The 14,312-nt window shown below is 42.4% G+C and overlaps 1 protein-coding gene across 1 annotated transcript; it reads left to right on the forward strand.

Moving 5' to 3' along the window:
• Window positions 1-2,530: 2,530 nt before the first annotated feature.
• LOC122541450 (uncharacterized) lies at window positions 2,531-11,715 on the forward strand. The gene is made up of 2 exons (XM_043678229.2): window positions 2,531-3,035; window positions 9,680-11,715. Exon 2 carries the CDS (start codon window positions 9,940-9,942, stop codon window positions 11,248-11,250), a length of 1,311 nt encoding a protein of 436 aa, XP_043534164.1. The 5' UTR covers window positions 2,531-3,035; window positions 9,680-9,939; the 3' UTR covers window positions 11,251-11,715.
• The last annotated feature ends 2,597 nt before the right edge of the window (window positions 11,716-14,312 follow it).

Raw genomic sequence — 14,312 nt, forward strand, 5'->3', positions numbered from 1 at the left:
GCTGAAAGAAGACAGAGGGTGGTAGTTGATGGGAAATGTTCATCCTGCAGTCCAGTTACCAGTGGTGTACCGCAACGGTCGGTGTTGGGACCACTGCTGTTCATCATTTTTATAAATAACCTGGATGAGGGCATAGAAGGGTGGGTTAGTAAATTTGCAGATGACACTAAGGTTGGTGGAGTTGTGGATAGTGACGAAGGATGTTGTAGGTTACAGAGAGACATAGATAAGCTGCAGAGCTGAGCTGAGAGATGGCAAATGGAGTTTAATGTGGACAAGTGTGAGGTGATTCACTTTGATCGGAGTAACCGGAATGCAAAGTACTGGGCTAAGATTCTTGGTAGTGTAGATGAGCAGAGAGATTTCGGTGTCCAGGTACACAGATCCTTGAAAGTTGCCACCCAGGTTGACAGGGTTGTTAAGAAGGCATACAGTGTTTTAGCTTTTATTAATAGAGGGATCGAGTTCTGGAACCATGAGGTTATGCTACAGCTGTACAAAACTCTGGTGCGGCCGCACTTGGACTATTGTGTACAGTTCTGGTCACCGTATTATAAGAAGGATGTGGAAGCGTTGGAAAGGGTGAAGAGGAGATTTACTAGGATGTTGCCTGGTATGGAGGGAAGGTCTTACGAGGAAAGGCTGAGGGACTTGAGGCTGTTTTCATTAGAGAGAAGAAGTTTGAGAGGTGACTTAATAGAGACATATAAGATAATCAGAGGGTTAGATAGGGTGGACAGGGAGAGCCTTTTTCCAAGTATGGTGACGGCGAGCATGAGGGGCAGAGCTTTAAATTGAGGGGTGATAGATATAGGACAGATATCAGAGGTAGTTTCTTTACTCAGAGAGTAGTAAGGGTATGGAATGCTTTGCCTGCAACGTAGTAGATTCGCCAACTTTAACTACATTTAAGTCGTCATTGGACAAGCATATGGACGTACATGGAATAGTGTAGGTTAGATGGGCTTCAGATTGGTATGACAGGTCGGTGCCACATTGAGGGCTGAAGGGCCTGTACTGCGCTGTAATATTCTATGTTAATCAATTAATAATTTTCATGGAGCCAACGAAAAAAAGTCAGGACAAGCAATGAAATACTTGTTAATAGATCTTTTGACCAAAGTAACTGAAAGAACAGTAACCAATGTTAGAGTGAAAAAAAGCTGAAAAATGTGTTGCTGAAAAAGCCCTTCTTCAGGCCTATGCTTGAAACGTCGATTCTCCTGCTCCTTTGATGCTGCCTGACCTGCTGCGCTTTTCCAGCAACATGTTTTTCAGCTCTGATCTCCAGCATCTGCAGTCCTCACTTTCTCTTTGAGTGAAAAAAGTCAAGATTATACAATGGGGCAGATTTGGAGGAATTCAAAACTTTTGGCAAGTTATGGTATAAGTTAAGGTTACAGAAATGATGAGAGGTTCTGTCATGAGGCTATTTCAACCAGCAGCAGAGAATCTTTCACCTCTGAAGGCAGCTAATACCTCATGTAACTGCCTCCTAACAGAAGTAGTGTTACTTTAAATACTAAATGGAAAGAAATGGAAATATCAGTCACTCTAGCATCAGAGATAGATAAGGGATAGGAGGAGCTATGGTTTTATGATAGTACTCTGCTCGTCAAGCTTTCCGCAGATTCAGGTCGTGGAGGTACTGGTGTTGGACTGGGGTGAACAACGTCAAAAATCACACAACACTGGGTTATAGTCCAACAGGTTTATTTGAACTCACAAACATTTGGAGCCCTGCTCCTTCTTCACTAACTATCTAGTGGTTTGACATAAACCTGTTGCACTATAAACCAGTGCCATGTGATTTTTGACTTTGTCCACAGATTCAAGCTCCACCCTGGATTTCATAGCTCATGAATGAGAGTTAATGGCAGTGTTCATTAGATTGATAATCATAACAACATTTCCACCTTTAAATTCCAAGGCGGGGGGGGGGGGGGGGGGAGCATATGAAGATATCAAAACAAATGCAGTGAGAAGTGATACCTGTCTGTCGTAACAGCAACACAAATAATGAAATTAAATGCTTAAATTTGTCTCTGACTTCTCTGAAACTTACAATCAAAAAGAAAATTTTGACAAATTTTATACGCTTTTGCGAAGGAAGCAAATATCGAGTTGCTTTAAAAAGAAATATTTTGCCTTGCCGACATTCATGAAGTTTCGCCTGGCTGGCCGCTTCAAGCTCCGCCACTCATGCATTGTGATGACTGAACAACATATTGCTACCTTGACCTTTTCCAGTTCGATCCCAAAGATAGTAATAACTACCTAACGCTATTAAACGCCACAAGGCAACATTGCACTACCAGTAGAAAAATACTGGAAGAAAATGAATGAGACAGTGAATCTGAGATTAGTACTACAAGCAGAAAAAAAGTAACTAAATTCATGAAATAAAAGTTAAAATCGAACTAAATGCAATGCTTATTAATGTAACCAATATAATAATTTTTCGTAAGACCAATCACTGAGTGAATGGACAATAACTTTTTTGATTACCATTCCATTTTAAATATTTTAATATTGATTGACCAACGAACTTTTTCTTTCCGCCACTCTTAATCAATGGTGGAACAATATACCCAAAATATTCGGCGATAATACACACTGATCGCGAAAGTACGCATGTGCAGCGAATCACCGCCTCTTCGTGGTGCGATGGTGTTGGTGGAGCATGCGCTGTGCAGCTCCCAGGAGCTGAACGACGACGAGTGTAGCTGAGTGTCGTTTGCGCCTCTGCGGTTCAGAACTAGAACCGCTGGGCCCACTGGACAACAGGCGAGGGCTCCCGAAAGTGAGTAGAGCCACTACTAAAGCGATGGTGCAGCGCCTCTGCACTCGTGCCGCCGTGTGCTGTTTCTTCTGTCGTTTCCGCCGAGTCCAACTCGGAACAAAGGAGCCGCCAGCGACTTGCCCTGACGGACATGCGCACTGTGGACTCATGGGGAAATGAACGCGTTGGATCGAGCGGTTTCTTAGATTCGGAGACGTCTGGGAAATACAGCCGCCATTACTCACCTTTTTAGGTAGGTATTTTAATGGATGCTGACCGAAGGATATCGATCTCGAACTTTAATTCTGCTTCTCTCCAACGGATGCTGCTTAATCTGCTCAGTATTCCCGACGATTTCTGTTTCGTTTCAGATTTCCAGCATTCTCTGCAGTTTATTGCCTTTACATGCCCTCATTTTAGTGTAAGTACTGCTTACATAAGAGATGCCTACTTAAGAAATAGGAGCAGGAGTATGCCATCTGAATCTGCTCTGCCATTCTATAAGATCGTGGCTGATCGTCTTGTGGTCTCAGGTCCACTTACCTGCCCACTCACCATACCTCTTAATTCCTTTACTGTTCAAAAATATATCTATCTTTGTCTTAAAAACATTCAACGAGGTACTTCAATTGTTTCACTGGGCTGGGAATTCCACAGATTCACAACCCTTTAAGTGAAGAAGTTCCTAAATTCAGTCCTAAGCCTGTTCTTCTTTATTTTGAGGCTATATCCTCAGTTCTAGTTTCACCTGCCAGTGGAAACAACCTCCCTGCTTCTATTTTATGTATACTCTACATAATTTTATATTTGCTAAACAATTGCCCCTCATTCTTCTAAATTCTAATGAGTATAGTCCCAATCTACTAAATCTCTCCTCATAAGCCAACCCTCCTCAATTCTGGAATCAACCAAGTGAACCTCCTCTGCACCTCCTTCAGTGCCAGTGTATCCTTTCTTAAGTAAGGAGACCAAAATGGGACACAGTACTCCAGGTGTGGCCTCACAGTTGCAACATAACCTCCCTGTTTTTAAGTTCCATCTCTCTAGCAATGACAAACAGTATTCCATTTGCCTTCTTAATTACCTATTGTTCCCACAAACCAACTTTGTGTGATTCATGCACAACGACACCCAGAAGCCCTCTGCATAACAGAGTCATGAAATATAGACAGATAGAGTCATAGAGATGTACAGCATGGAAACGGACCCTTCAGTCCAACCCGTCCATGCTGACCAGATATCCCCACCCACTCTAGTCCCACCTACCAGCACCCAGACCATATCCCTCCAAACCCTTCCTATTCATATACCCATCCAAATGCCTCTTAAATTTGCAATTGTACCAGCCTCCACTACTTCCTCTGGCAGCTCATTCAATACACGTACCACCCTTTGCATGAAAAAGCTGCCCCTTAGGTCTCCTTTATATCTTTCCCCTCTCACCCTAAATCTATGCCCTTTAGTTCTGGACTCCCTGACCCCAGGGAAAAGACTTTGCCTATTTACCCTCTCCATGCCCCTCATAATTTTGTAAACCTCTATAAGGTCACCCCTCAGCTTCAGACACTCGAGGGAAAACAGCCGCAACCTTTCAGCCTCTCCCCATAGCTCAAATTGTCCAACCTTGGCAACATCCTTGTAAATCTTTTCTGAACCCTTTCAAGTTTCACAACATCTTTCCGATAGGAAGGAGACAAAAATTGCACGTAATATTCCAACAGTGGTCTAACCAATGTCCTGTACAGCCGCAACATGACCTCTCAACTCCTGTACTCAATACTCTGACCAAAAAAGGAAAGCATACCAAATGCCTTCTTCACTATCCTATCTACCTGCGACTCCACTTTCAAGGAGCTATGAACCTGCACTCCAAGGTCTCTTTGTTCAGCAACATTTCCTAGGACCTTACCATTAAGTGTATAAGTCCTGCGAAGATTCGCTGTCCCAAAATGCAGCACCTTGCATTTATCTGAATTAAACTCCATCTGCCATTTCTCAGCCCATTGGCCCATCTGGTCCAGAACCTGTTGTAATCTGAGGTAACCCTCTTTGCTATCCACTACACCTCCAATTTTGGTGTCATCTGTAAACTTACTAACTGTACCTGTTATGCTCGCATCCAAATCATTTATGTAAATGACAAAAAGTAGAGGAGCCAGCACCAATCCTGTGGCACTCCACTGGTCACAAGCCTCCAGTCTGAAAAGCAACCCTCCACCATCACCCACTGTGAGCCAGTTCAGAATCCAAATGGTTAGTTCTCCCTGTATTCTGTGAGATTTAAACTTGCTAACCAGTCTCCCATGGGGAACCTTGTTGAACGCCTTTTTGAAGTCCATATAGATCACATCTACCGCTCTGCCCTCATCAATTCTCTTTGTTACTTCTTCAAAAAACTCAATCAAATTTGTGAGACATGATTTCCCATGCACAAAGCCATGTTGACTATCCCTAATCAGTCCTTGCCTTTCCAATAAATATGTACATTCTGTCCCTCAGGATTCCCTCCAACAACTTGCCCACCACCGATGTCAGGCTCACTGGTCTATAGTTCCCTGGCTTGTCTTTCTTAAACAGTGGCACCACGTTAGCCAACCCAGTCTTCCGGCATCTCACCTGTGACTATTGATGATACAGATATCTCAGCAAGAGGCCTAGCAATCACTTCTCTAGCTTCCCACAGAGCTCTCGGGTACATCTGATCATGTCCTGGAGATTTATCCACCTTTATGCATTTCAGGCCATCTGGTGCTTGCTCCTCGGTAATTTGGACATTTTGCAAGGTGTCACCATCTATTTCCATATCCTTTTCCACAGTAAGTACTGATGCAAAATACTCGTTTCGTATCTTCCCCATTTTCTGCGGCTCCACGCAAAGGCCGCCTTGCTGATCTTTGAGGGGCCCTATTCTCTCCCTAGTTACCCTTTTGTCCGAAATGTAAATGTAAAAACCCTTTGGATCCTCCTCAATTCTATTTTCCAAAGTTATCTCATGTCCCCTTTTTGCCCTCCTGATTTCCCTCTTAAGTATACTCCTACTGCCTTTATCCCCTTCTAAGGATTCACTCGATCTATCCTGTCTATTCCTTACATATGCTTCCTTCTTTTTCTTAACCAAACTCTTAATTCCTTTAGTCATCCAGCATTCCCTGTACCTACCAGCCTTTCCTTTCACCCTAACAGGAATATACTTTCTCTGGATTCTCATTATCTCATTTCTGAAGGCTTCCCATTTTCCAGCCGTCCGTTTAGCTGTGGACATCTGCCCCCAATCAGCTTTTGAGAGTTCTTGCCTAATACTGTCAAAATTGACCTGTCTCCAATTTAGAGCTTCAACTTTTACATCTGGTCTATCCTTTTCCATCATTATTTTAAATCTAATAGAATTATGGTCACTGGCCCCAAAGTGCTCCCCCAGTGACACCTAGGTGACCTGCCCGGCCTTATTTCCAAAGAGTAGAGCAAATTTTGCACCTTCTCTAGTAGGTACATCCACATGCTAATCAGAAAATTTTCTTGTACACACTTTACAAATTCCTCTCCATCTAAACCCTTAACATTATGGCAGTCCCAGTCTATGTTCGGAAAGTTAAAATCCCCGACCATAACCACCCTATTATTCTAAAAGATAGCTGAGACCTCCTTACAAGTTTGTTTCTCAGTTTCCCTCTGACAATTAGGAGGTCTATAATACAATCCCAATCAGGTGATCATCCCTTTCTTATTTCTCAGTTCCACTCAAATAACCTCCGTGGATGTATTTCCAGGATTATCCTCCCTCAGCACAGCTGTAATGCTATCCCTTATCAAAAATGCCACTCGCCCTCTTCTTTTGCCTCCCTTTCTATCCTTCCTGTAACATTTATATCCTGGAACATTAAGCTGCCAGTCCTGCCCTTCCCTGAGCCATGTTTCTGTAATTACTATGATATCCCAGTCCCATGTTCCTAACCATGCCCTGAGTTCATCTGCCTTCCCTGTTAGGCCCCTTGCATTGAAATAAATACAGTTTATTTTATTAATCCTACCTTGTCCCTGCCTGCCCTGACTGTTTGATTCACTTCTGTTCTCAACTGTACCAGTCTCAGATTGATCTCTTTCCACACTATCTCCCTAGGTCCCACCTTCCCCCGCCCCCACCACCTTACTAGTTTAAATCCTCCCATGCAGCTCTCGCAAATCTCCCTGCCAGTATGTTAGTCCCTTTTCAATTTACCAACCTTTGCATGAACAAGGTAACCCTTAGGACCCTTTGAAATCTTTCTCGTCTCACTTTAAATCTATGCCCTCTAGGTTTGGACTCCCCACCCCACGGAAATTTGGCTTATCCATGCCCCTCATGATTTTGTAAACCTATGTAAGGTCACCTGTCAGCCTCCGATGCTCCAGGGAAAGCAGCCCCAGTCTATTCAGCCCCTTCCTATTGCTCAGATCCTCCAACCTGGGCAACGTCTTTGGACATGTATATCTTTTCTCAGCCCTTTCAAGTTTAACAATATCCTTCCTATAGCAGGGACACCAGGCTTGCATGCAGTATTCCAAACGTGACCTAACCAATGTCCTCACAGATGCAACATATGCTCCGAATGTCTGTACTCAATGCACTGTCTAATTAAGGCAAGCATATCAAACACTTTCACTATCCTATCTACTGGCGAGTCCACTTTCGAGGAACTATGAATTTGCACTCCAAGGTCTCTTTGTTGAGTACCACTCCACAGGATCTTAGCATGAAGTGTATGAGTCCTGCCTTGATTTGCCTTTCCAAAATTCAGCACTTCACATTTATCTTAATTAAACTCCATCTACCACTCTTGGGACCATTGGCCCATCTGATCAAGATCTGAGGTAGCCTTCTTTGCAGACCACTAAGTCTCGTAGTTTGGTGTCATCTGCAAACTTACTGACCATACTGCCTATATCCATACCTCATACATCCAAATCATTCATAAAAATTACAAATAGCACTGGACCCAGCACCAATCCTTGTGGCACAACACAGGTCACAGGCCACCAGTCTGAAAAACAAGCATCCAGCACCACCCTCTGTCTTTTTACCTTTGAGCCAGTTCTGTACTCAAATGGGTAGTTATCTCTATATTCCATGTGAACTAACCTTGTTAACCAGTCTACCATGCGGAACCTTGTTAAAAGCCTTACCAAAGTCCGTACAGATCATGTCCACCGTTCTGCCCTCATCAATCCTCTTCATTCCTTCTTCAAATAACTCGATTAAGGTAGTGAGACACAATTTCTCACACACAAAGCCATGTTGACCATCCCTAAACAGTCCTTTTCTAAATACATGGAAATCCTATCCCTCAGGATTCCCTCCAAAATGTGCTCACCACTGGTCTATCATTCCTTGGCTTTTCCTGACCACCTTTTTAAAATTGTGGTATTTGCTAAGACTCATTTCCACAGTCACATCACATTCCTCAGTGACTGGCCAGACTCGCCCTGTGTGGATTCCAACTCAAGTTTCATCCTTCATGCTTTGAATCTACTCAGGATCATAGGTATCCCCAGTAAATCTGGTACATCGGTGATATCATCAGTGCTACTTCACCTCTCTTTCGGAATTGGAAATGTTTATTGACTTAGCTTCCAATTTCAACCCTGCACTCACTTTCACCTGGTCAGTCAGGATTACCCTGGTCCACTCTTACTTCACTCCTAATGCCGCTCCCCCCCTCCCCCCCAATCTCCACAGCCCCATGGTACCTTCCCCTACAAATGCATAAGGTGTAACACCTGTGTGTTTACCTCATCCTGCCTCAGTATCAAGGGCCCAAATGTCCACCTGAAGCAGCACTTTATCTATACTTCATATAATCTACTGTGTTCACTGCACATTATATGGTCTCCCTTACGTTGGGCATTCTCCCCTTGTCTGTGTGGGTTTCCTCCATATGCTCTGGTTTCCTCCCACAATCCAAAGATGTGCAGATTAGGTGAATTGGCCATGCTAAATTGCCCATAGTATTCAGGGATCTGTGGGTTAGGTGCATTAGTCGGGCTAAATATAGGATAACAGGAATGGGTCTGCTTGGGTCAGTCTTTGGAGGATTGGTGTGGATTTGTTGGGCCAAAGGGTGTGTTTCCACACTGTAGGGATTCTATGATTGGGGAAACAAAGCTTAAACTGGGTGACCATTTCATAGAATACTTAATTCTGTCTGCAATAAGATCTCGAGCTTTCAGTTATCTGCCACTTCAACACACCACCCTGTTCCCTGGCCAATATCTCCGCCTTAGGTTTGTTTCAGTACTCCAGCGAAGCTCAGTGCAAGCTGGAAGAACCCTGCAGCCTTCTGGACTCAATATCGAGTTCAACACCTTTACGCTTGAGCTCACCCATGTCCTTATCCCAACCCCTACACACCCGGCTTGTTATCATAGTAGTTCTGAGGAATGGTCACCATACCTGAAACGTTAACTCTGATTTCTCTCCACAAATGTTGCCAATTGTGGAGAGAAATGTTTCCAGGCCTGCTGAGCTTTTCCAGCAATTTCTGTGCTTATTATCAGATATTCTGCTATTGCACAAACTGCATTGTTAGCTGCTAACAATTTCCCTTAATAGCTATTCAGCCTCTAGCCAGATCATTATCCACTCCTTTGTCTGTCCAACTGTTCTTCTCTCCCATTGAGTTCTATCGCCACCTATCATTTACTCCTTACCCCCTCTCCCACCCTACCTTCTCTATGTATACTAACATTTTCCGAGTTACCATCAGTTTTGAGGAAGAGGCACTGGACCCAAAATATGGTCTGATTTTCTTCCACAGATGCTGCCAAACCTGCTGAGCTCTTCCTGCAATTTCTGTTTTTGTGCCTTTGTGTTTTTGTGTATATTCTGTCATTTCCCTATTCCTTTTTAAATTTGTTTTACAGGACATTACAAGAGGGGAATTGTCAGACCATAAGAAAACTTGATAGATAACCAGTTCAGCAACATTGGTCTTCAAACATGGAAACAAAAAGCACCATGCTCAGCAGGGAGCAGCTGGCCACGTATTTAGTTGATGGTTGAGGGCTGACCTGTTAATACACAGATACAGTCACATCAGCGAGAAACTGTGTAAATGGCGGGTGGGTGTGTGATAAATAAGTTCATTACCTGATTGAGCTGGGAGTTCATTCATAGTGGTGAGATGATGTTCACTTGCCCTGTTTGTGGAAAGGAATTCACTGATTCGTCCCACCTACTGAGACACCAACGAGTTCACACTGGGGAAAGGCCATTCACCTGCTCCGTTTGTTGGAAGGGATTCACTCAGTCATCCCATCTCCTGAGACACCAGCATGTTCACACTGACAAGAGACCTTTTAACTGTCCTGATTGTGAGAAGCCATTTAAAAGTAAACAGGATCTGCTGAGACATCAACATACTCATACTGGTGAGAGGCCATTCACCTGCTTGAACTGTGGGAAGGGTTTCACTAATTCATCCAACCTGCTGAAGCACCAACGAGTTCACACTGATGAACGACCTTTTAAATGCTCAGACTGTGGGAAGTGTTATAAAAGCTCAGAGGAACTGACATGCCATCAACGTGTTCACACTGATAAAAGACCATTCAGATGCTCTGACTGTGGGGCTGGGTTCACCCGATCATCTCAACTTACTATACATCAACGCCGTCACACTGGAGAGAGACCATATATGTGCTCTATATGCGGGAAGGGATTCACTTGCTCATCCCATCTCACGACACACCAACGTATTCACACCAATAAGAGACCTTTCAAATGTTCTGACTGTGAAGAGAGGTTTAAAAGCAGAAATGAGCTGCTGACACACCAGCATAATCACACCGGAGAGAGACCATTCACCTGTTCTGATTGCGGCAAGGGATTCTGTCGATCATCCCATCTCCTGATACACCAGCGAGTTCACAATGGGGAGAGACCATTCATCTGCCCTGTGTGTGGCAAGAGATTCACTCAATCATCCATCCTCCTGACACACCAGCGAATTCACACTGGGGAGAGACCTTTCATTTGCCCCATGTGTGGGAAGAGATTCACCCAGTCATCTCACCTATTGACACATCAGCTTGTTCACAATGACAAGAGACCTTTTACATGTTCTGACTGTGAGAGGAAATTTAAAACGAAAAGAGATCTGCTGATGCACCAGCGAGGTCACACTGGGGAGAGGCCATTCACCTGCTCCACATGTGGAAAAGGATTCACCCATTCATCTCACCTGCTGACACACCAACGCACTCACACTGGGGAGAGGCCATTCACCTGTTCTGTCTGTGACAAGGGATTCACCTGTACGTCCCACTTACTGAGACATCAAAGGGTTCACACCGGGGAGAGGCCATTCAGCTGCTCTCTGTGTAAGAAAGGATTTACTCAATCATCCCACCTAATAACACACCAGAGAGTTCATATGCAACAGCAGGGATTGGATTCTGCTGATAATGCTGTGGTTAATATCAATCAGGACTGAACCATGTTCATTCTGACAGTTTGCATTTATTTCTGAGGATGTAAGTAACCCCTCTAACACCAGTTGGAGTTAATATACTTTATAAATGTGAAATAAATCACCACAGTTAAAAACATTCTTGTAGATTGTTATCCTTCCATCCAAGTATTTGGCATCAGCTGGTTGGAACTCTGAATGGACAATCTGGAAGAAAGTCATAACATATAAATAGAAAACCAACCGTGGACACTATCCAGGAAATTAATTACCATCCACATCTTGTCCCTGTTAGATAAAATCAAGGATTGAATTCATCCTACATTTACCTGTTCTTTACATTTTGTACAGTTCACACTGATCTCAAAATTACATTTATTGGGATTCTTTCTGAAGAACAATTTAAAATGTTTTCTTCAATTATATGTGGGACCTTCCCAATGCCTTTTATAACTTATTGCTCTGTGACAAATAAAGGAATGTAATGGGTGGGTGGTTATTTCTGAAAATGTTGAGCTGGACCTGTAGCAGAGAGGTCATTAAGGTTTGTTGGGTGTTCTGGATGAATTAGTCATGAGTCTGATGAATGGAAATGGTAGAGTGGAACCTTAGTGGGATGCACAATCTGCATTTGCTATGACTTAGCATGAGATTAATGAGTTGTGACTAGGAATGCAACAAATGGTTGTTTGTAAACCAGGCAAGACAGGAACAGTATGTTATTCTTCATTGGTTATTGACCATTCTTTTACTGGTGTTCTCATGCATTAGATCTTCCTTTGGTTTTAATCTCACTTTTTCAATAACTTTAGCCACAGTGTCACTTGGAATATTTTCTTTTTTTCAGCTCCTCTACTGTCCCTCCTAATTAATGCTGATATGCTATTCTTTGCTGACATCACACAAATATAGTTTATACATGTACAGTGATGACACCCAGCCTCAATTTACCACAACTTGGCTTCATCCTCCGCTGTTTCTCAGTTATCAAATTGCTCGGTGGTGAGTGAAATTTATTTGCATTAAGGATGAAGAAGATTGAAGCCATTGCTTATGGTACCTGCTCCAACCTTCACTTCCTAGCTCCTGTCTCCATTTTAGCATGGATAAAGGACTGGCTAGCTAACTGGAAGCAAAGTTTAGTATAAGTAGGTAACTTGAGTACGCCACAAGGATCAGTACTGGGCCTCAACTATATATAGTCTGTGACTGAATGAAATGGGGTAAACTGATTCCCATCTTTTTTCCACTCCTTCATTGATCACAATAAAGTTAGAATAACTCAGTATCAGAATTGAGACAATACAGGTTCCTCTGTTAAAAAAAACAACTTATTTCTTGCCAACAAATCTTCAAGTAGGTGAATATTAACAAAATGTTTACATATACTTAATGAAACTTCTTCAAAGGAAAAAATATGCACACAAACAACATTCCAGTGTGGGGGGAAAAATTTAACAGTGCCACCGAATGTTATGTTAAACATGCTTTGATCAAGTAACATGTAATTTCAGAAAAGAATGATTGTCCCAAATGTCACCCTGCAAATGAAGTCATTTTGCACACAAACTGTTGGCCTTGAGTGTCTACCTGGATGTTATGACTCACCAATTTCACTTCTTTGGTAATAAATTACAGATTCTCTATTTGATCAATATTGTGATGAGTCCCTCCAGTGAAGAGACAATAAAGGCTACTGCTCCAGGTAAGTTCTCTCATATTTACAGCATTTGCACTACTTTGTTTTTTTTTAAGTTAGCTTTCGTGGTTCCTGCATCCAGATCCAATAGCATTATTATGCTCACAATTTGGGTCATATGACCTCTCTGAAATTAATGTAGATTATTTTACTTCCCTCAACAAAGTTTTGTCCTTTGCAGATGCAACAGTTTTCCCTGCTGCAGCTGGTATCCTTAGCAAAATACCTGTTCGAACAGTGCTAAATATAAATGTAGATCCAATAATGATACTCCAAATTGATATTTCAGATAATGTATCTTCTGATTTGGATGAAGGCATCAAAGAGATGTTATCTAAATTTGTGCTGGCACAAACTTAGGAAATAAGTTCTCAGCAAGATAGTAAGAGTCACCAAAAGGACACTTACTGAGTAAGAAACATGTTGACAGATTGTAATGTCAGAAAAATATGAAAGTGTCAATTTTAACAGTACAAATAAAAAAAGTTGCAGATTACTTAAATGGTACTTATAGTGCAGAACTCTATGCTACAGAAGATTCTGTGTATAATGCGACATGAATTACAATAATATGTAGGAACAGCTAGTGATTAGGGAAGCAAATGGAAAGTGATGTTTGCACAGGGTCCTGATTATGAGCAGTGTACACTTTGGTCTCTTTTGTAGGAAAGGGTACAGTTGCATTGAAAGCAGTTCAGTTCAAGTTCGTTAGGTTATTTTGGAGGCAAATAGGTTAGTTTATAAGGAAACATTGAGCAGACTGGGCTAGAACCCAGTGGAACTGAGACAAATTAGAGGTGACCTGACTGAAACATACAAAGTCCTGAGTGGGCCCATTCTGAAGAAGAGTCACTAGACTCAAATTATTCACTTTGATTTCTGTCCACTGATGTTGCCAGACTCGGCTGAGTTTCTCCAGGAATGTCTGCTCTTGTTTCAGATCCTGAGGGGATGTGATAGGATGGATGCTGCAGCACTTTTTGCACTCAGTAGGTACTGCAGAACTCGTAACAAAGTTTTAAAATGAGGGGGTCTCCCGTTTATGTCTTAGGTGGGAAAACATTTCGTTCTGTCAGAGGGTCAAACGTTTGTGACATTATCTGTACCAGAAAGCAGCCGAGGACAGTTTATTGAACATATTTAAGAGTGAATTTTTTGAGCCATCAGGAAGTTGACTGTTGAAGTGGCATAGAAATGAAATTGAGAACTGAGGCCACATTCAAATCAGTGACTTTATCAAATAGGTAAGTAAAACAGACTGGCCGAAGTCTGCTCTTAGTTATTGTGTTTTTCAGTTCATCTCATCCAAATGGCAATTGCCTTATACTAAATCAGATTCTTCTCAATTTTAGTGTTCTAATTTTTAACAAGATGTGTTATGGTATTT

The sequence above is a fragment of the Chiloscyllium plagiosum genome, unplaced genomic scaffold, assembly GCF_037043375.1.
Source record: "Chiloscyllium plagiosum isolate Xiang-an unplaced genomic scaffold, Cpla_swu_hap1 HiC_scaffold_35, whole genome shotgun sequence".
NCBI lineage: Eukaryota > Metazoa > Chordata > Chondrichthyes > Orectolobiformes > Hemiscylliidae > Chiloscyllium > Chiloscyllium plagiosum.

What these genes read in the sequence shown, in the direction of transcription:
- LOC122541450 (XM_043678229.2), top strand. Translation starts at nt 9,940, where the DNA reads ATGATGTTCACTTGCCCTGTTTGTGGAAAGGAATTCACTGATTCGTCC.